This window comes from Chelonia mydas, chromosome 7 (assembly GCF_015237465.2).
Source record: "Chelonia mydas isolate rCheMyd1 chromosome 7, rCheMyd1.pri.v2, whole genome shotgun sequence".
NCBI classification, from domain to species: domain Eukaryota; kingdom Metazoa; phylum Chordata; order Testudines; family Cheloniidae; genus Chelonia; species Chelonia mydas.
The window spans coordinates 80,479,158-80,502,097 of record NC_057853.1 but is presented as its reverse complement, the minus strand read 5'-3'; the positions used below and the strand labels follow the sequence as shown (position 1 = coordinate 80,502,097).

Genomic DNA, 22,940 nt, shown 5'->3' with positions numbered 1-22,940 from the left:
GTTTGGTTCAGGATCTTCTTGGAGCAAGGCCCTTTGGGTTTGGTTTTTACTTTGTTTAACATTTCCCAGGAATGTATTGGTATTTATTATAAAAATTGAAAGAAGGGTGAAAATTGGTGCAAAAATCAGCTTCACAGTTTTCTGGGTTAATATTGGGGGTGGGAGGACAGGGAAAAAAGCAACAGAGAAAAGTAAGAGTATTGAAAGTAAAAGCATTTTAATGCTGTGGTTTAGTTCATTAACTGTATATTGACAGTATGTACATATATGCATGCTTTCTATGTTCCACTACATTGCCTTATTTTAACAGGCAGCCTCACGTTTACCCTAATTTATTATTAACACATCTATCTAATGTAATGTGCTGGATTTTCCTAACATAATCAGTATTTTCATGTATCTGAGTGGTCTAGAATTCAGGTGAAAATAAATAAAAAACTAGTAATAGCTTTTGTAAAACCTGGGGAAATTTGGGTAAAAATCAATAAAAACTGAAAATGAAAGGCCTTACACTTAAGTCACCATAATTTGAAGGGGAGGGGAAGGGAAGGGAGGGGATTGTCCAGAATGTACACTGTAGTGGGCACTCCCAAACTTTCTAATTGTACGGATCATGTCTGAATACAGAGATTGACCTCTAGAAACTTCCTTGCCCATTCATGGTTGCCTGCCTAACATCCCTATGGCAACTATAGCAGCTGATTACATAGGAAATTAATGATAGGAAAGTTTTCAATTTATTCATAAATTGTCTTTTAATGTGATTTAACAAGTGGACATGAGGCAGAGCCAGCACCATGTGACCAGCCAGCTCTTCACAGACCACAGTTTGAGAACCTCTGTTATAATAGTTTACATTTTTTGTGACTGAAGGTTCTATTCCATATGAGGTTAAATCATTAGCTTCCAAAGGCTACTCCCTGCTAGAGAAATTTGCTGTGTGTGTCAGTGCTGCAATAAAATTGGCATGATATAATCTAGTATCACTGTGTTGTCCTGCTGGATTCAAGCAACACAAAAAAATACAACAGGTATGTATAGTGCCTTTCATCCTTAAGGATCGTCAAACCACTACACAAACATTACACACAGAGATTGCTTCCTCCACCACTGAAATGCAACACCTCTAAGGTAATATATGGTAGTTGTTTGAAAGGGCACAGCAACAATACATAACAGTTGAGGGTAGAGATATTTTAGGTAAATAAAATGGAATTACCCAGATTGGAATTTTCCTGGGACATGGGTTAACACTTTTTGTAGAATTGAGATGATATGCTAGATAAAAGCTTAACCCCTTTTAGTGCCACAGTATACCTCCTCAAAAGCCACACTTTTTCATATGGTATCTGTTACACCACATTAAATTTTCACAAACCATAAGTATAGTGACAGGTTTCAGAGTAGCAGCCGTGTTAGTCTGTATCCACAAAAGGAAAAGGAGTACTTGTGGCACCTTAGAGACGAACAAATTTATTTGAGCATAAGCTTTCGTGAGCTACAGCAATGAAGTGAGCTATAGCTCACGAAAGCTTATGCTCAAATAAATTTGTTCGTCTCTAAGGTGCCAGAAGTACTCCTTTTCTTTTTTCATAAGTATAGTGGACATTCAGTGTCTTTGCAGGGGGGTACCATTTTTCAGTACAGGCAGAACAGACTTGTTATGAGGATGTGAAAGTTATGTTAATATATAAGGGACAACTGCAATAGCAAGGACTCTGGTAAAAAGGATAGGCCTTATCTTGCTTAACCAAGCATGGCTTAAAATTCAGTAGAATGACATGAGATCAAGTCATTGATTGAAATTCCATTAAACACTAGTGCAGGACTAGATGCTGTTATTTTAGTGTTAGTTTGCAATTAAATAGAGATTGTGAAAAATATTAATGTAAGATTGACCACTGAGAATTGCTGTCAGCCTAAATGATGAAAGCTACAGCCTCTTCCACATGTAATGCATCAGAACAGATGCTAAACTAGAAAACCTGGTAGAGGAATCACTAGGTACACCAGTGCCCATTGTTTTAAATTGTTGGACAAGTAAAAATCTGTGGAGATTTTAAAGTAACTATAAATCCTTCTCTGCATATCAACCTGTACCTTGGGTTAAGGACTTTCTTGCAACTGGCAGAAAGCATTTTAGTAAAATATACATTTGCACATTTATATTTGAAGATCCTTATGCAAAATGAATCAAAACAATTTATTCAAAGGGGCTCTTCAGTTGTAATTGTTTATCTTTTGGCATTGCATCTCCTTCTGCTATGTATCAGTGCAATGGAACAAATTCTTCAACATCTGTCAGGAAAAGAGTGCTATCTGGATGAATTCCTGGTCATTGAACATATGGCCCACAACATTTAAGGAAATTGGATGAGCTTCTTTAGCAACTGGAAGACTAAGATCTCCACATGCAGAAAAATAAATGTGAATTCTTCCAGCTCTTTATAATTTATGTCACTGGATTTAGCCAGTTGTGCTGTAGTCTGATGCAAAGGTAGATAATGTTGTTAATGCACCAAATCCCACAAAAATGTGGTTCAGCTGCGTTCATTTATTGGACAACTGAAGTGCTATGGAAGGTTTTTTCCGAGCCTAGTGACTATAGTCTGTCTTTTAAAATCATTAGCCACATGCCAAATGAAGGAAGTTTGGAAAGCAAAGCATGGTCATGTTTCTTAGCAAGTGCTATTGCAATACAAATAAAAAATAAACAACCCTCCAATATTGTCTTCAACAATAATTTGTATGCAAATGTGTGTGTATACAGTACCGGGGCAGTGAGCTCCAATGTGTTACCATCTGGGGATGAAAGACCCATTGTGTTTGCTTAGGAAGCATCTAAAATATGTGAACAGGATTATGTTAAGATTGATCAAGAACTAATCTGAGAGTTTCTCTGAGCAAAGAAATGTCATCACACCATTACTATTTATACTGAAGTAGTGTCTAGAGATCCCTATAAGGATCAGGGCCGATTTTGTACACATATATAATAAAAAGAACATAACATCTAAGTCAAGTTCAGGGTCTCATTTCTTATTTTCAAGGTGCTCAATGGCCTGGGCCCAGGATATCTAAAAGACCACATAGCTTTCTGGGATGAGGACTATGATCAACAAATCCGATCCTCAGGCACAATGGAAGTTTCTACCACGAGGGTAAGGCTTTTGTGTGTAGGAGACAGAGCTTTCTCAGGGGTTAATCCTACCTTGTGGAATGAGCTTCCACAGGAACAAAGGACCATCACAAACCTCACTCCTCTCATCCAAGTGCTAGGCATATTTCTATGTTATTCCCTTCAAAAGTAAACACAGAGCAGCAAAATACATAAACATATATATTAAACAACAAATCCCTATCAGAACAATATACTGCACATGCAATTCTTCCCCTGGGAAGAGGATGAGAGAAAGAATGAACTATACATGACATATCGCTTAATGTGCTACAGAAAGATGTTCAAATACCATGGTGATGAGGGTGGTATAAGAACCTATATAGAATAGCACTATGAGACTAGAGACAACAGGTGGATACAACAGAAAGGGGGAGCACTAGTATTAGTGAAATGACATAATACCTGAAGGTTATAAATTTAACATAAATTATAAACCTCTCACCATGCTTCTAGGACTTAAAGAAGGCATTCAGTTTACAGAAATAACCAGTCAGCATCAGTGGGCACTGTGTATATCTATTGATTCTCAAAACTAAGCAAAAAACAATGCTGCTATTTTTTCTTGACTGCCACTTCAACTTCAAATCACTAAAATGTATTTGATGTGTTTCACTAGTTATAAATGAAAGAAGTTTACTATAGTTTACAAATGAAATCCTACACTATTCATACTGGAACGAGAAAATAAGCTTCCTTGTCCCAAGTATTGGAGTTGTAAACAATACACACACACACACGTATGGGTGCCAAAGAATGGGGTATTTAGGGTGTGTTCAGACAGACACAGGGACCCAGATAACTTCATGACCACTAGCTAAAAGCAATGAAATGAAATTATTGACCTGCAGCTATGTTTGGTGTGCAAAAACTGATTGCTGAAAAGAATCAACTGCAAAAAATCCAGCAATTGTCAAGAATGCTTCAAGTGATTATCTATAGATTGTGATGGATCATTTTTAAATCAGAGATTTTCTCTTGAAATGGAAATAGCTTCAAAAGACCAACAAAGATCATTTTGAAATCTACACCTTCTGCCTAATGATTGAAAATACGTATTTGTTGGATATGAAATTCTAAAAAAGCTAGTGTGTAATAATCGGAATTAATTGTGGCCAAATTTTGTCAGCTCAGTTGAGGTGAAGTTCATGTGCACTGCCCCATATCATCCACCCATTCGTGACCTTGTTAAAAGTTGTATACAGACTTCTAAGCAAGTACTTCTTCGGGATTTAAAACAGGAATGTTACATGCAGCAACACCCTTTGCTAAGGTTCGAGGAGCGGAGGGAGGTGATAATTGTTTTGCTCCAACAGTGTACACATAAAGAAAGCTGCCACTGCATTACTGATGAGTCAAAAGTTTACACTCACATCTGGACCTCATAAAACCAGGGATGGGCCAACAGATCTGGAACAAACAAGCAGTTTTTGTGAGAACCCATCAGAAAACAGCTGTCAAAAAACATTTTTAAACAGCAATTTTGTACATCAGCGGTGAGTTGAACCTCGAGAAGTGATTACCAGATAAAGCATCAAAAGCAGGTCCACAGTCCTACATTGTTTAATTTGAATCAGGGACAATGGCACCAACCTGAGAGTCAGTTTGATTGGGAAGAGCTAGCAAGTCCTAAGTCCTAATAAAATGCTTTGCTTGCAGTCAATCTATCACTAGATAGTCTCAGGACATTCAGATCTCAGTCAATGCTTCCATCAAAAGCCTATAGAAGAATAATAGAGATTACAACAACAGCACCAGAGAAAAATCTAACACTACTACTGAAACTTCAGAAGCATATGGAGAAACCTAATGTATGCTACTAACTGCGAAGGTCATCTTTAATTGTTGAGAATCATTACATTTATATAAAAAGTACATCTGGAATTATGAACACTTTGTTATACAAAGAAGTTAATGTGCCATTTATTTAGATATAGTACTCATCTATTTTCTATTCCATGTTTTAGATGAGGAATATGTTGGGTATTTGAAAATTTAGCTTGTTAAAATGTAGGTTTGTCCTTTCAGCACTACATGGCAATGTTACTTGGTATACACCAAAAGGAGGACTTGTGGCACCTTAGAGACTAACAAATTTATTTGAGCATAAGCTTTCATGAGCTACAGCTCACTTCCTCGGATGCATGCAGTGGAAAATACAGTGGGGAGATTTTATATACACAGAGAACATGAAACAATGGGTGTTACCATACACACTGTAACAAGAGTTTCAGAGTAGCAGCCGTGTTAGTCTGTATCCGCAAAAAGAAAAGGAGTACTTGTAGCACCTTAGAGACTAACAAATTTATTTGAGCATAAGCTTTCGTGAGCTACAGCTCACTTCATCGGATGCATGCATGTAATGAGAGTGATCAGGTAAGGTGAGCTATTACCAGTAGGAGAGAAAAAAAAAAACCTTTTGTAGTGATAATCAAGGTGGGCCATTTCCAGCAGTTGACAAGAATGTGTGAGGAATGGGGGCGGGGGAAATAAACATGGGGAAATAGTTTTATTTTGTGTAATGACACATCCACTCCCAGTCTTTATTCAAGCCTAATGTAATGGTGTCCAGTTTGCAAATTAATTCCAATTCAGCAGTCTCTCGTTGGAGTCTGTTTTTGAAGTTTTTTGTTGAAAAATTGCAGCTTTTCGGTCTGTAATCAAGTGACCAGAGAAATTGAAGTGTTCTCCAACTGGTTTTTGAATGTTATAATTTGTGACAAAGCTCTGTCTTTGCCTCCGTGGGTCCCGCGTTTCCTGGCGGATTTCACTAGCCTCAGAGGCTCACCGTGACCCTGCACGTAACCCTTCTCTCTCTAGAGACAAGGGACACAGTCTACTGAGCCATTTTCATCATAAGCCAGCGACGGAGGTGAGGAGAAGTTATCCTTCCTTGCACAGTCTCTGTTGTCTCCCAGTCTCAGTGATTAATCAGCAGGCAAAGGGGGGGAGGGAGCCCGGGCCCACCCTCTACTTCGGGCTCCAGCCCAGGGACCCTAATAGTATCAGCTATGGTAGCTGACCTTTTAGAAACATGACATGTACAATTCCCTGGGCTACTTCCCCCACAGCAGCCCTCACTTCCTCAAGCTCCACTTCACCCTTACCTCAGGGCCTCCTTTTTTGTGCCTGATATGGTGTGTACTACTCAGCCTCTCCAACAGCACAACTTCCTCCCACAGCTCCTGACGTGCACACCCACCTGAGTAACTGGTTTCAGCCAGCCCGATTGGCTTCAGGTGTCCCAATCAACCTAGCCTTCTCCCTGCCTTCTGGAAAGTTCTTAACTGACATGGAGCAGCTGCCATTTCACTTATCCTGGTACCAGGGATTTGTTTCACCTGGAGCTAATATATCTATCTCCCACTACTTTTCTATAGCCATCTGGCCTTGCCCCGTCACAAATTCTTGACGTCTGATTTGTGTCCACTTACTCTTTTATGTAGAGACTGTCTGGTTTGGTTACTGTACATGGCAGAGGGGCATTGCTGGCACATGATGGCATATATCACATTGGTAGATGTGCAGGTGAATGAGCCTCTGATAGTGTGACTGATGTGATTAAGCCCAGTGATGGTGTCCTCTGAATAGGTATGTGGACACAGTTGGCAACGGGCTTTGTTGCAAGGATAGGTTCTTGGGTTAGTGTTTTTGTTGTGTGGTGTGTGGTTGCTGATGAGTATTTGCTTCAGGTTGGGGGGCTGTCTGTAAGCAAGGACTGGCCTGTCTCCCAAGATCTGTGAGAGTGATGGGTCGTCCTTCAGGATAGGTTGTAGATCCTTGATGATGCGCTGGAGAGGTTTTAGTTGGGGGCTGAAGGTAATGGCTAGTGGGGTTCTGTTATTTTCTTTGTTGGGCCTGTCCTGTAGTAGGTAACTTCTGGGTACTCTTCTGGCTCTGTCAATCTGTTTCTTCATTTCAGCAGGTGGGTACTGTAGTTGTAAGAACGCTTGATAGAGATCTTGTAGGTGTTTGTCTCTGTCTGAGGGGTTGGAGCAAATGTGGTTGTATCATAGAGCTTGGCTGTAGACAATGGATCGTGCGGTGTGGTCTGGATGAAAGCTGGAGGCATGTAGGTAAGTATAGTGGTCAGTAGGTTTCCGGTATGGGTGGTGTTTATGTGACCATTGCTTATAAGCACCATAGTGTCCAGGAAGTGGATCTCTTGTGTGGACTGGTCCAGGCTGAGGTTGATGGTGGGATGGAAATTGTTGAAATCATGGTGGAATTCCTCAGGGCTTCTTTTCCATGGGTCCAGATGATGAAGATGTCATGAATGTAGCTCAAGTAGAGTAGGGACGTTAGGGGACGAGAGCTGAGGAAGCGTTGTTCTAAGTCAGCCATAAAAATGTTGGCATACTGTGGGGCCATGTGGGTACCCATAACGGTGCCGCTGATTTGAAGGTATACATTGTCCCCAAATGTGAAATAGTTATGGGTGAGGACAAAGTCACAAAGTTCCACTGCATGCATCCGATGAAGTGAACTGTAGCTCATGAAAGCTTATGCTCAAATAAATTTGTTAGTCTCTAAGGCGCCACAAGTACTCCTTTTCTTTTTGCAGATACAGACTAACATGGCTGCTACTCTGAAACTTGGTATACATCGTTATCTTCTGCATGTTTTGCTGTCATTGGGCTCAATCCTGCAAGGTGCTGAGCACTCAGGCCACAATCCAGCAAAGCACTTAAACACATCCTGACTTCCAAGCATATGAGTAGTTCTACTGACTTGGGCTCTTCACCCAGTTAAGTGGTTTGCTGGATTGGGTCCTTTGAATGAAGCAGTTACCCCAGTAAACACAGCAGATATTACCTTTATATTACTGCCTATAGAACTATACTGGCTTTGTATTTAAAAACGGAATATCATGTACCTCTAATGTTATTTCTGGGGTAGAGAGGTTGTTTTAGTTTTTTACATTTTATTTAAAAGGCGGATGTCGTCATGGGAGACACCTAAAAAGACTGGTAACACTTGTTCTATAAACTTTCATCCAACCTGTTAAAATTGTATTAATAATTTAAACAGTTGTCAGTGCTACCAAGTATGTTGTTCTTCCTTGTAAACTACAAGATTTTATCTCCTTCTGGATAACTTTAGGACTCTACTGATTTTTCTGAGGATGGGCTAAAAACTTAGCAAGTGAAAGGGCTGGGGAAAGTGAGTGTGACGGGGAGGAGTGTTATTTCATATGAAATACAAAAAAAGATTCTCTTTCTATCAGGGTAGCAAAATCAAACATAAAAGCATTGGCCTGGCTTCAGGGCAAACAGTTCCAGGTCTTTCCTGGTCAGCAGAGAGAATGTCTCTAGCGCTTTCGAAAACTAATACTGCTCCTTGTGAAGTCAGTGGCAAAATTCACACTGACTTCATTGTGAGTTGTGGGTAATCAGCAACTGGAGGAGCTAGAAATTATTGTATTTTAAAAGATAATTTAAAATCTGATAAAACCCGTGGAAAGATCTTAAATCCTCAAAATTGGTGTATTTTCTGCAGCCATGGATTTATTGTGTCTCACATTATAACCTTTTCACAGATAGTGTATTTTAGATACTTTTTTAATGAAGGCTACTAGAATACAAAATTGTTTATTGTTCATTTCCACCCATATTTTTGAGCACTCACTCCAGCATTTAAGAAAAAAAATCGGTATTTGGTTACATTAAAATTTTAATAGTATTACAACTGAGTAGATGCAAATATAAGGAAAAATATTCAGCCAGAAATTTAAAATATAACAAGTGCAGTTGTTCTTTAACCACTTTTAATAATAGTCACACAGAAGGAATGTAGAAGGGGCCATGATTCTTGGACCTATGTGACCATCATTTATACTAACAGGTACAGCCAAAATTATATTAATATTGTATTGAGGCCCACTGGGTGTTATAAAAAGTCCAATTATTAAAGTAACATTATATTAGTTATTGTGTAATATGGAATACATTTTATAATAGCAAACAATTAATTTCACAAATAAGCTTATTGGTACTTTATACGGAAATTTATCTAGGGGGAACAAAGAAAAAGTTTGGGGACGTTTACTTTTAGTTACATTACTTTGTATGTTTGTGACTCCTGGATTGCTGCTTGAATACACATACCTAATATTTTCCAGTCATTTTCTTCTCTATACTAATATTTGTCTTCAGCAAGACTATCATGGATCTTTTAGATTCCATCTTCCCATGATTTCAGAAATATCCCAAGCTTAGATATAAAATACACATATAAATTTAGGTAAAGTCACATTTAACAAAGATTTTTTTAGCAAAGAAAAGTAATAAAGATTATAAGGCACTTTTTTGGATTATAATTTTTATAAAACTGTTTGTCCTATGACTAATCACTTAATTATACAACATAGAAGAAGTGCTGTGAATAATCATCATGAAAGAGATAAAGTCTTCTTTCTTACAGCATTAAATCTTCATTTGTTAATTCCTGCTTCAACTCCTCTTTTTGCACCAAGCCAGAAGATGACAAGTTAGGATACTCAACATTGTAATCAATTCCTGACCCAGATTCAGATTCTGATTCTATTTCAGGTATGTTGTCAGCCCCAGATCCAGATTCCTCATCATAAAGTGAGAAAATACCAGGTTGCTCCTGAAATTTCTTCATCCTGAAATATAGGAGAACAATCACAATACAATTTACTCATAAGGACAAACATGATTGTCCCATTCTGCTTAACACCCATCAGCTGACACTGAACTGCGCCTTTTCTCAATGAGAGACCAGGTGTGTGAAGTAATATCTTTTATTGGACTGACTTCTGTTGGTGAGAGAGACAAGCTTTTGAGCTACAGAGTGGTCTTCTTCAGGTCTCGGAAATGTACTCAGAGTGTCACAGCTAAATACAAGGTCAAACAGATAGAATATGTGCGAACTATGTATGCTAAACTAAGGGCTTGGCTACACTTGCAGATGTAGAGTGCCGGGAGTTAAACCAGCCTTCGGAGGCCGCAGCAAGGAAAATGCTGCTGTGTGTTTACATTGTCAGCTGCCAGCGCACTTGCATGGCCATATTAGCAGCTCTTACAACGCTCCAAAGAGCAGTGGATTGTGGTAGCTATTCCAGTGTGCAAGTGGCTGCAACATGCTTTTCAAATGGGGGGATGGAGTGTGACAGGGAGTGTGTTATGCGTATGTGGGGGGAGAGACAGTGTGTTTTGGGAGGCTGAGAGTGTGTCAGCATGCTGTCTTGTAAGTTCACACAGCAGCAGACCCCTCTCTCCACCCCCCCCCCACCACACACACACAACAGCAGCATTCCACACTAATGGTTTGCTTTGTCCCAGAGCAGATAAGCATGCCTGCTGTCAGAAACGGAGCTTTGAAAGGGGATATCCACATGCCTGCAGCCAATTTCAAAACAATGAGAAGAGTGGCCACTTGACTTCAGGGGATTATGGGACGTTTCTGGAAGCCAATCACAGAACAGTAACGCAATACCTCGTCCACACTGACGCCCGGGCGTTTCAGCCGGGGCGCAGAAAGCTTTATGCTTCTTGTGGAGGTGGATTACCAGGAACACTCCAGCTGCAGAGTCCAGGTGCTCTATGTGCCTTGCCAATGTGGACACCTCAGGAGTTAGAGTGCTCGGGGCTGCTTTAATGCACTCTAACTTGCAAGTGTAGCCAAGCCCTAAGAGACCATTCAAGGTGAAGTGGCTCATTAAGATCCCTAGTCTTAGGACAAAAAGAGGGGTTAGTGGGTAACAGATTGTTGTAATAAGCCATGAATCCAGTGTCTTTATTAAGATTATGATTTTTAGTGTCTAGCAAAGTTATGATTTTAAGTTCCAAAGCTTGTCTTTTGAAAGTATTATGCAGGTTTTCTCAATATGATGCAGTAGTAGGATCAGCAGCACCCAAGACGGGTAGCGAGGCTTAAAAGCAGCCCTGGAGAAAAAAGGAGTGGCTCCCAGCTGGGAATAGGCAGGAGAAGCTTTGACCATGTCTACACTTACCGGGGATCGATGCAGCAGGGGTCGATTTAGCGGGTCTAGTGAAAATGTGCAAAAGTGACCACAGAGCGTTCTCCGGTTGACTCAGGTACTCCATCGGAATGAGAGGAGTAAAGTAAGTCGATGGGAGAGCATCTCATGTCGACACAGCATGATGTAAACACCGCAGTAAGTTGACCAAAGCTACGTCAACTCCAGCTACATTATTCACGTAGCTGGAGTAGCGTAACTTAGGTCGACTTACCTGGTAGTGTAGACAAGACCTTTGTCTCGGAAGGCCAACACAGCCACTCCTCCCTGGGATCACAGACCTTTCTTTCCTGGTAAAGTGCCCTTTGGGGCCAAAGATCCTTATATCCATTGCTTAAAGAGTTTACATTCCTCAGGATTAGCCAGAGTCCTAACCCTTAATGGCAGGTGAATTTAGATCAATAGAAGGAAATACTTTATACAGCATGCAGTCAAACTGAGAACTGACTGCTAAGGAGGTCAAATACCATCAATGGATTTTTTTAAAGGGAAATTTTATGAACAACAATATTTATAATGGCATTCAAGCCTCAGGTTTAAGAACATATGCTGATCATCAAAGACATCAGGAAACAGTATTTCCATTCTGGATCGCCATATATAATATTGCACAAGTGGCTCGGTGTACTGAAAACAGGGGTTGGATTGTGCGCTCATTAGAAATACCGAGGATTTGTCACTGCGTGAGATGGGATACCAAATTTAATTGGCATTGGTCTGACTGGCTATGACAAATCCTACGCAATATACCAGTTGTCTCCTTAGACTTTAGTGAAATATGATCATCATCCACACCAGTGTATTGTAAATGTCAAAAACTTAGCCATGTTTGTACTATCACTTTTAAAAATTAATACTCTTCCAACATGCAAAGGAAAATCAAATGCATAACAGTCTAAAGATAGATAGATAGATAGATAGATAGATAGATAGATAGATAGATAGATAGATAGATAGATAGATAGCCAAAATTATAACAGGGTTCAAAAAAGAATTAGATAAATTCATGAAGGATAGGTCCATCAATGGCTATTAGCTAGGATGGTAAGAGATGAAACCCCATGTTCTGAGTGTCCCTAGGCTCTGTTTGCCAGAAGCTGGAAGTGGATGAGATGGGGATGGATCACTCAATGATTCCCTGTTCTGTTCATTCCCTCTGAAGCACCTGGCATTGGCCACTGTTGGAAGACAGACGCTGGGCTCGATGGACCATGGATCTGAGCAGTATGATGGTTCTTATGTACATTAAAAGTCAAAAATGTAAGCGCCTTAGCTAAGAATACTGAAAGCTTATTGATGCCAACCATAAATACTGAAGGGACAATTCATTTACTTACAGAAATGGATCAGCCTTGGGAGGGAGGATTCTGTTAGCTCCACTTTCAGACATTTCAAACAACGGTCCTTTTTCTTCAATGCAGTTAGCAGACAAGATGTCAGGTCTGCATCTAACTCTCTGGAATCTTGCTTTCTGAACTGGAACACCTGATCAAATTATTCATACATTATTAGTATGAATTACTGTAGTCAGTATTATGGACTATTTTACTTTATGAACTCCTGATCAGGAAACTGGTAGTTATAATTATATGTATATATTTAGTGATTACCAAACCATAAACAATTCTGACAAGACATTTTTAAATTAATCAGTACTATCCATAAGTAATATTCCTGTATTCCATATTATATCCATATGGGCACATCTTCCAAACACTGAAGAAATTCCATATGAAACAGCTAGATGAACTTCCATGTCTCTTATGACAACACAAAGGAGTAGATTTCAGAATTAAATGGACATGTATGAAAAGGACACATACAGCCTGGAAAGGCACATAACAATGTGAAAAGCATGGGTCCTGTCTTGTGAGGTGCCCAGCACACTCTGGCTGCCAGGTGCCAGAGTTGGTGTGGAGGCACAGAGCCTTCCTGTGGATTGCCCTAGCCTCCAGCAGATCCCCCAGAATCTGCCAAAGGTAACCTACCTCCCCAACAGAACAATACTGAGGCAATCTCCATTAAAGAATCCTCACAGAGATTTCCTCCCCAACCCTCCCTGTGGGATCTGCCCATTAATAATAAGCCCCTGTAGCATAGACTGCAGTGCGTATTTACTGACTTCTTGGAAAGTAGCTGCTGCAGATGTTCACTAAACACTTTTCAGATGCTCTTTTACTTCCTCTCCTCCCACAATGTCTAGCCTACATTCACATCTAAGGCTCGGCTGCAAAAGCTTTCTTAAAAAAATTTCAGAGGAGCAAAACAAAAAATAAACCAACAAACAAAACACTTGAAACCATCAAAAATACATTTAGGATTAAACTTTTCATCCTTCTTTTGGTATCATTAACTAATTGCATCTGAAGCCTCATGTTATATTCTCCTTCTTTTGGTATTTTAGTCTAATTTCATTTTGTTCTTTGGAAAAGTCTCTTCTCCATAATTACAGGTCCTTTTAACATTGTCTGTTACCATACTGTACTGAGTCACTCTTCCAATCTTCTGATGCACACATTTCATCTACAGGAGAAAGAATGTGTTTGGAGAGATATGTATAGCCATTATTCCACGTCTCTCTCATAGTACCTTTTCCTTTTCATCGTTATTTCTTCTGTTTGTATATTATTAGTAAACTATTATTGTATATTAAAAGTAAAGGCTGTTTTTAATAAATGTAAGAAGTAATATGTACCACACCCTGAGTAATTTGTGTGCAAAAAATTCAGGTAATAGTCATCCAAAGAAAACAATATTTAGGATGGAAACACCAGTAGATATCTAATTAATGAATATCGCTGTGATAATATCTCTACAGGAAATATACGTATGTGGCTTGAAAACTAGATGTCTCTTGTAAGAAATACATCCAGAATGTGTGTGTCATTGTGAAGCAATAATTTCCTTTTAGCTGTTATAGTGCACGGTGTTGTAATTTTTGCTGTATTGAATCAAACCCTTAACTTCCCCATACTTACACAAATTTCCTATTTCCTCATGAAACAAGTGAAGATATAATATCAGAAATATGCATCTTCTCAAATATTTGCTTACCTGTTAAGACCTTACATTCAACAATCAGACAGAAGTCCAAACAAACCCACTAAAGTCAATGGGTTGCCAGGGTATAAAAGAGGGCAAAATTAGGCACCATAGTTGCTTTTACAAAGTAAAATCTGTAATTTTACATATTATATGCAGGTGATTTATTAGCCTCACTGTTGATTGAAACAACTCCAATAAAGGTCTGCTTGAAGTTCTTACTTTCTGAAATTTAGATCCATTTTAGATTGCTGTATTTCAGACTCAGTTAATTGAAAAATCTGTAGATTATTGTGATCATAGCATGATGTTGATATATTCCAGCCACTACAAAAACAGCTGGCTAAGACATTTATATAGAACTTCTGTAACTTGCCATGTCCGTCATTTAAATAATGTTTTTTATATAATAAATACTAATACTAACTACATGTATCATCTATATAAAGATCCACTTGCCAAAAACAATTTTATCATCATTGGCATTATACAAAAACTCATCATGATGGAAAGTTTAACAAAAAACAGATTTAATTTTATAAAAAGTAGGTTTTGCATTCCTACTTCAAGGTCAATTACAAGTATTCTTTAAAATCAATAGTATACTTACTTGGCCTGCGCTACACAGTTTAGAAAGAGGATTATAGAAATAACAACCATTCACAATTTTACCTTGTGCTGTGTATCCCATAAAGAGGATTATACAAACAGCCAGGAAAATCCTCCCATTACATCTGACACGAGTCTGCATTTTGGCTTGCATTCCTCCGCACTCCAGCACTCTTCACCACGGCTTCACACTTAGGAAATAAAACGAGGCAATGAGATCGACTTTTAGAAAAGGATTCCAAAACCTCAAACCCAACCCATAACCTGCGTCACAACTTCCTGACTGAATTCAGTGAGACATCTACAATAAAAGCCGAGTCTAATTACGTGGTTTTTACTCAGACAAAAATCACCACTGACTTCAAGAGAAGTTTTGCCAGAGCAAAGACAGTGGGTTTGGGTTCCCAGGAAGCACCATAATAAAAATCTTATTTCAGCTATTAGAAATGAGGGTCCAGAAGTATGTGACACAATCCTGCCTCCCCACAGGCTTTCCCCTAAACATACAGTACCTGCAGATATGTCAGCTGTCAGAAGTCAAGTGTACATTTGCCACTCCTAGTTAAAAAATAAAAGGTAGCAGTTTGTTGATATCCCAAACTTTCAGGCAACTGTAGTGTTGCATTGGCAACTCAAGTATATTTCCCCTTTCTAAAGCAAGCTTTGATAAGCTTATTGTTTGTAGCAGGATCAGTGTGAAATGTGAAGCTTACACGGTCTGCGAAACTCTCACTTTGGAAAAACTCTTAAATTCAGGATTTGTATTCCAACAGCTTTTTTATTTCTTGGAAGGTGGAAGCCTAGACCTACATAATAGCAGTGAGGAGAATTTTTTCAGTACATTTATAAAGTAAATCTTAGTAGAAATTCCCCTTGAAAATTTCCAGCTGGTTCCCCAGATGCCAGCTAGGTTTTAGAACAACATGTCACAATTCCCAAAGTAACTGCACCTCTGACCCATGCATGACCTCTTTGATGGCACCCTGTTTAGGTCTCAGGCCTCTTGCCATCACCTTTCAGGGAAGGGATCCCACAATGCACTTTCTCCAGATTGGGGAATCGGGCTGCAGATTCCTGCAATTCACTGTGTTTCTCTTAGCCTGTCTCACTGTAGTTAAGCACCTGCAGTCCTGTTCTCTCAATAGCAATAACAGAATTAACCAGTGACCATCCAGTTCTCATAAATCAAAGTACTATTTATTCAGAACAAAAGCATTACAGAGAAAACATATAATAAAAACAATAAACAGTTTATCTGCAGATCTAATTTTCCAGGCAGTCAGCCATCTTCCACATGGGGACGCTGATCAAATTAAAGTACTTCAGGCACTTCTCACATGGCCTGCCACTATTGATCACAGTTTCATGTCAGTTCCCAGATCAGGACAGTCTCCTTATATAGTTTACAGTTCTTTGTTTGCCATGCCTTTTGAACCAGGACAAATTGGTATATGCGCTATCTCCCCTGGGTATGAAACTTCCACAGACTTGTTACCTGTACTAAAAATTTGCATTAATTACCCCACAGTGATCTGAGTTGGTGAATTTAGTTTAGAACCATTTAGCTCACCTATTGACCCAGAAATACAATCACTAGCCCATAAAGATACATATAACATATAAAGGTGATGCAATAGTCTTTGAATATTCCATGTGTCAATAGCACCTGTCACATCTCAATATAATAATCTTTGAATAGTCTGTGTTTCCAGTGTATTGCATCTGTCACACAGAATTTGGTCTAGTAGTTCCTGCCTCCTGATCTCCCAGCAGACTACAAAACCAACTGAGACCATGTAAACGATTCTAACTACTAGACTTTCTATTAGGAAGCCCCATTTGAACTCTGTAAGTTAAAGAAAAAGAACTTCTTTTTGTGGCATTAGCACTCCAACAGGTGGGTAAGAAATGTGTGTGTTGATCAAACCCGGCCAAGATCTGCACTGATTGCACCCATAAACGAAAAGCAAGAAAAGCAGTTAGGGAGAAAGAAAACAAATGGAAGTGGGACTTGAAATGGGGAGAGAGAGAGAGAGAGAGGATAGGGCCCAGCCCTGGAAGTACTCATAGCAGGTGAGGTCTTTGATCAAACAGCATTATAAGGGCGTCCTGTCTACTCAAGCAACTGAGCTGTTTCTGACATCCAGATTTAAACACGGCTCTTCCTGAGGCCTCTCCTCCCTGAACTAGGGTGAGGACTGGTGTGGACAGGGCCAAATAGGGTGACCAGATAGCAAGTGTGAAAAATCAGGACAGGAGGTGGGGAGTAATAGGTGCCTATATAAGAAAAGGCCCAAAAATCGGGACTGTCCCTATAAAATCGGGACATCTGGTCACCTAGGGCCAAACAGTGTTTAACTCTGGATTCAGACAGCATGATTAACTCATATTAGAACTAGGTGTTGATCAGGCTCTCTGTACCTGGTGTTGAATACATTTTGGTCCTGTTCACACCACCACCCCAGCAGTGTTCCACAGCGGTTGTGGGGATCTGAGGGATACTGGAAAGGGATAGAATTCAAGGGAAGTAGCTCAAGCTGGCATAAACAAAAGTGTTGGACACATTATTTCATTACAGTTATACCAATATACAGGGGCATGCACAAGGGGAGGCAAGCAGGGGCCTGGGCCCCTGCAATAATTGGCGGGGGCAGAGAACTCCTCTGGCCCCAGTGCCATGGCTTGGAAAGCGAGCTCCTCCATCCTAAGGGCAGTGACAGCGAGCTCATGTGGCCCTAGGGCCCTGGCAAGGAGAGGGAGCACCTCCAGCCCCGGGGCCATGGCAGGAGCTGACAGCTCCTCCGGCCCTGGGGTCATGGTGGGGGCACAGAACATGTCCCTCCAAAACAAGTGATATTTAAATTCCTGTGCATGCCCCTGCCAGTATAGGTTTCAGAGTAGCAGCTGTGTTAGTCTGTACTCACAAAAAGAAAAGGAGTACTTGTGGCACCTTAGAGACTAACAAATTTATTTGCGCATAAGCTTTCGTGAGCTACAGCTCACTTCATCGGATGCATTCCGGACAATCTATACTGAAAAGTCTTCCCATGTGGATAAGGCCTTAGTGCTTTCCAAAGGGAGGAGTCTTTTTCCCTTATGTGAATGAGATTTAGGGCATGGCTACACTACAGAGTTTACAGCGGCACAGCTGCACCAATGCAACTGCACTACTATAAGCTCTCTAATGCAGCCGCTCTAAGCCAACAGACGAGAACTCTCCCGTCGGCTTAACTACTCCAGCCCCCGTGAGCGCCGGCGCTTATGCTGGTATAACTTATGTCGTTCATGGGGGTGATTTATTCAAGTTATACCAACATAACATTTATTCAAGTTATACCAACATAAACTGTAGTGTAGACATAGGCTTAGTCTTCCTATGGTATTTCCTGCTGAAGACATGCCCCAGAATCCTGCTATAAGGACAATTCATTGGAGCTAGATACTTGACAGTATCTTTTCAAAAAGAGGGCAAACCTTGAAAGGGTTTCAGTATAGTTTAGCTCTCAGCCTATTATACTACAGCACTATCATAGATGCTGATGAAGCATTCAGAACCTGGGTGAATCTCAGGGTGTCAGATATGTTCAGTTTATGCACACAAAACTGTCTGCCCCAATGTCAGTCCTTATTTTATCAATTGCTTTAGACTTTTTAGGATTAAAGTTATATTCCCAAAGATCTTTCAGACCATAGTGTTTATTTTGACAGATTGCTGCTTTCAAAAGGGAACAGCCATGAAAGCACAAAAGAATTCTATGGGAGAGAAGGGCAAAAGTCCTATTAATAATCACAGTTTCATTTCTTGTATGAAGTTCAATGTGATCTTCACCTGAATGCCACAAGCCTATTTCTTAAGTCCTACAGTAATAATAAACAATCTGCATGCCCTTGCATTTCCTGGAAGACAACAGATTTCAGGTGCCCCCTTACTCTTTGGAGATTTAGAATAAAGTTCAGAAGTCACAAGCCATACAAGATGGTAGCTACCTAAAAAGAGAAAAGCAATGAGTAAGAGAAGATGCCTCAGTGATCATTAAAAACAAACAACTTAGAAGGAAAAACTTGAAGAACTCCGATTTAGCATGAAGGGTCATCAACAACAACAACAACATGGAAGGAACTGTAAAGAAAAACTCACAACTATAACAGTGCATGTTTGCAGGAGTGGAAGCTATATTCACAAGTTGAGGAGCCTTGCTAGAGTTCTGTTGCAATTCTCCCTATCCATACTCTCTAAATATCAACTAAGTGGTTTGTCTGGATAAACACAGGCTGTACCCTCTTAGACTTGATCCCTGATAATAGATGCTAAAAGAGTTCATTGTACTTGAAAAAATATATTATTAATTCACTACATAAATAAATTATAGTTTTTCTAGAACATGGGAATCACTAAAAGGTGCTGATTACTGACTCTGAAAGCAATGATTAGGACAGAAGCACTAAAATGCTTAAGCACTTAAGTACCCACTTCCATTTTCACACCCCTAAAAACACCATAACATTAGTAGCTTCTGATGAAGACGGAGTTGTTTCTCGCTACGAACCTATATAACCCATTCTGGCATAACATATTTTGACCTAGTATTATTTCCTGAAATCGAATTACTTGATGAACTTTCTAATGAGGTAGTAAATTTAGGACACAATTCCACATTGTTAAAGCTTGTCTACACATGAAGTTGCACTAGTTTAATTAAACGGCTGAAACCCCTTGTGTAGATATGCTTACGGAAGTTTAAAACTGGTTGATCCATTTAGCTTGCCCTGTACAGAAAAACAGACAAACATTTAAAATATTTTAAATCTATTTATGAGCATCCACACATGAAGTTGCACCACTTTAGCTACCATGCTGAAGAATCAAGCCCAAGCTTTCTGTTCCTTTTCATTGTACCAGTTTATTTGCAAAGATATTTGTCAGTTGCCACATTATTTTAATGACTCCATGAGTAAAAGAGAGCTTAAGTAACTTCCCCCCCCACGCCGCCGCTCCAGTAAGCCTCTGCATATAGGCAAAAACTTTGTGTGCATCAGGTTTCAGATTCATGATTTATCACTGAATTACAAACTTCAGAACATGTTTTTCTGTAGTGGAAAAAAACAGACCCAAAGTTATTGCAGTACTACAGTATAATAACCCTCTTGCACAGGTAAGGCCGTGACAGTATCCCATTTAATATGGAATTCCTGTTGCATTCAAACCTCTTTCAATCATAAGGGAAATTTATTCTCAGCGTTAAACTCATTTTATTTATTTCTTACTCTAAATTCTTTCCTACATATCATACAAAGATGTCAACCACAAGTGCCTAGGGAAATCGTGTCACTACAGTTCCATTTGTTTTAGTTTGCATCCTACTCCTCTGTCAGTGAACCTCTGAAAATGTATAAAAGCTGTTGTTGTGAATCACACCTCAAGAAGCCGACCACATTTGGCCGTTATTCTTACTGCCGTATGTGCTACTTCCTATTTTTAGCATGAACTTTTTTTTTTTAAGTTGTGATCATCATCAGTAGGAAACAAAGAAAATATACACTGAAATTTTATCAGCTTTAACCTCTTTTAGGTCATAGAAATTATTCCTACAATAACATCAACTTTCCACTGATCATGGGCAAATATTGTAGGGTGTGAAGCTCTAAAGGAAGCTTGCACATTGTTATGTACTGCATCTCATACTAGCTCAGTACCTTTCCCACCTTTGTGCTGAAAACTCCAAGCACCACCCAGATTCAGGGGAGTTGTTGTCTGAAACCACACCGTCACCCACAAAATGAATTCACTGCTCCTCCTCCTCTCATTCTCTTCAGACTTGTTTTGGTTTTCTGAGTAAGCCATGGGGAGAAGGGAGTACAAACTAAATCATTTAACGGTGGGTGGAACACATGAAAAAATAATTCTAGAGAGGGATCAGCTAGGTGGAGATTAATAAGGATCTAGTCACCCGTTCATTCCAGCAGCACAAAGTAGCTGTAAAGCTGGCAGTTCTGGCCACTTGGGAACATTTGAATGTTTTGCTTTTTTTCCCCCTATGTCAGCTGAGAACCAGAAGAACTGAGCGTATGTGTTTAACAACTATTAATATAAAAGGGAATCACTTGTATTACATTTCCCACACCGTGGGCCAATTCTCCACTGTCTTGCACCTCCTGTAGTAATTTATACTTGCATAAAGTAGGCCAGACTCTCTGGTGAGGTGTAGCATCCCTGCATCATGACAATCTACAACTATGTTTTCCGTCCCTTGTAGCTAGAGTACTCCTCACCTAGCTCTAACTCAGCACATGGGGAGTGGCCTTCCACAGAGCTGCAGCACAGTATGGGGGCTGAAAAGCTGAGTTTTAAGCCACCCTTGCACCATCCTTCTCCAACTTTTGCTCTGTGGAGTTGCACTGCACCCCAGGATCTAGCCTAGTCAGCGCCGAGAGTGTAAAAAACTACCATTCTGATATGATGGCAATTTTCATTCACTTTGCCCAGGTGTAAATGATGAAACAAGGTATAAGGCAAATGCCCAGTGATGGCATAATAGCCCCTAACAGCCTTGTCTATACTAGAGAAATTTGGCATTCTAGTACACCATGTGGTCCCCTTAACATAGCTGTAACACACCTCACATCCACACACAAAATGTTTCCAACAGGCACAATAATCACTATTTGGATTAGACCCCCTTTGAGCATGGCTCACCACTATGATCTCCTCCACCTACCCCAGTGGTGGCAGAGATTGCTGGCACAATAGCTAATGGTACAAATAGACCTCCAGGACCATCCCACCTACACCAATCATTTCTTATTAGGTCACCTGTCCAGTCTACTTTCTGCACTCCACACACAGGTCAAGTTGGCTGGAAGATGGATTCCTGTGCAAACAGTGCTTATTACATACAGTGAAGCTGAGTTTCACACTATTTTCACTGCGATCAACTTCTTCTTTGACTTGTTCAACTTACTCTGACTCTGTCACTGGCTTGTCTCAGAGGAGATTTTCATATGAAAGTGTTGCCAACTGGCCTGAAGCCAATGTGCAAGTGCTGGTAGCCATCAGGGGAGAAGAGGGGATCTAGGGCCAAATGAACTCATGACAGATATTCTATGACCAGGTGGCTGAGTGACTGGTCAAGATGGGGTGTAACTCAAAGCAGACACAGTGCCCTGAAAAGATAATGGGAATGAGGGTCCTATATAATAAGACAAGGGACAGCAATAGTAGGTCTAGGTCTTGGTAAAAAATATGCCCCTTTTACAATGAGCTGGACTGAATGCTTGTGACTCTTGCTTCCATGCAGGGATACTTCTGAACAGCACCACGGGACTGTGCAGTGCAGTGGTTAGGGCCAACTCTGTGAACCATGCAGACCAGCAGAATGAGGAAGTAGACCAGGACTTGCTGGAGATATTGCCAGGATTTCAGGATCTATTTAGGGAGACCAAAAATCCAGGGATGAGAGCAGAGATGGTTGAGGAGAAGGAAGCATCAATTGACCAGGGGTGGAGTACAGCAGGTATGCAGGTTTTTATGGTCAAATGTACCAAAAAGGCCTGATTTTGCAAGCAAAGGGCTGGGCAGTTTTTGAAGTTCCTACAAATGCTAACATTTAAAAGTTTTTTGTTAAATGAAATGATATAAGATACCAATGACGGAGTTCTCACTAACCTTGCAATCTCTCTCATTTCAAACTTTCAGATAAAAAAAGTCTTAGGTCAGATAAGAAAAAACAAAAACCCATGTGATTAAAATATTAAAACTGCTAATCAGCAAAAAGAAAGGCTGTTTCCTGTTTATGATATGAGCCATCACACAAAAAGACCTTTTCCGTAACTGGTGTTCTTCGAGATATGTTGCTCATGTCTACTTCACAATAGGTGTGCGTGCTCACCATGTGCACTGATGCCGGAAGTTTTTCCCCGAGCAGTACCCATAGGGGGGAGCACCCCAGCAACCCATGGAGTGGTGCCTCCATGGCGCAGCATAAGGGGAACTGTGCTCTCCCCCCACCCTCAGGTCCTTCTTGCCAGACAACTCCGACAGAGGGGAAGGAGGGCGGGATGTGGAATAGACATGAGCAACACATCTTGAAGAACACCAGTTACAGAAAA

At 40.1% G+C, this 22,940-nt stretch overlaps 1 protein-coding gene across 1 annotated transcript; it reads right to left on the bottom strand.

Moving 5' to 3' along the window:
• Nucleotides 1-8,833: 8,833 nt before the first annotated feature.
• Nucleotides 8,834-15,031, bottom strand: SRGN (serglycin). The gene is made up of 3 exons (XM_007054652.4): nucleotides 14,898-15,031; nucleotides 12,521-12,668; nucleotides 8,834-9,806 (listed from the first exon to the last, which is right to left on the bottom strand). The coding sequence occupies exons 1-3, from the start codon at nucleotides 14,986-14,988 to the stop codon at nucleotides 9,596-9,598; spliced, it is 450 nt and encodes a 149-aa protein (XP_007054714.1). The 5' UTR covers nucleotides 14,989-15,031; the 3' UTR covers nucleotides 8,834-9,595.
• Nucleotides 15,032-22,940: the final 7,909 nt, after the last annotated feature.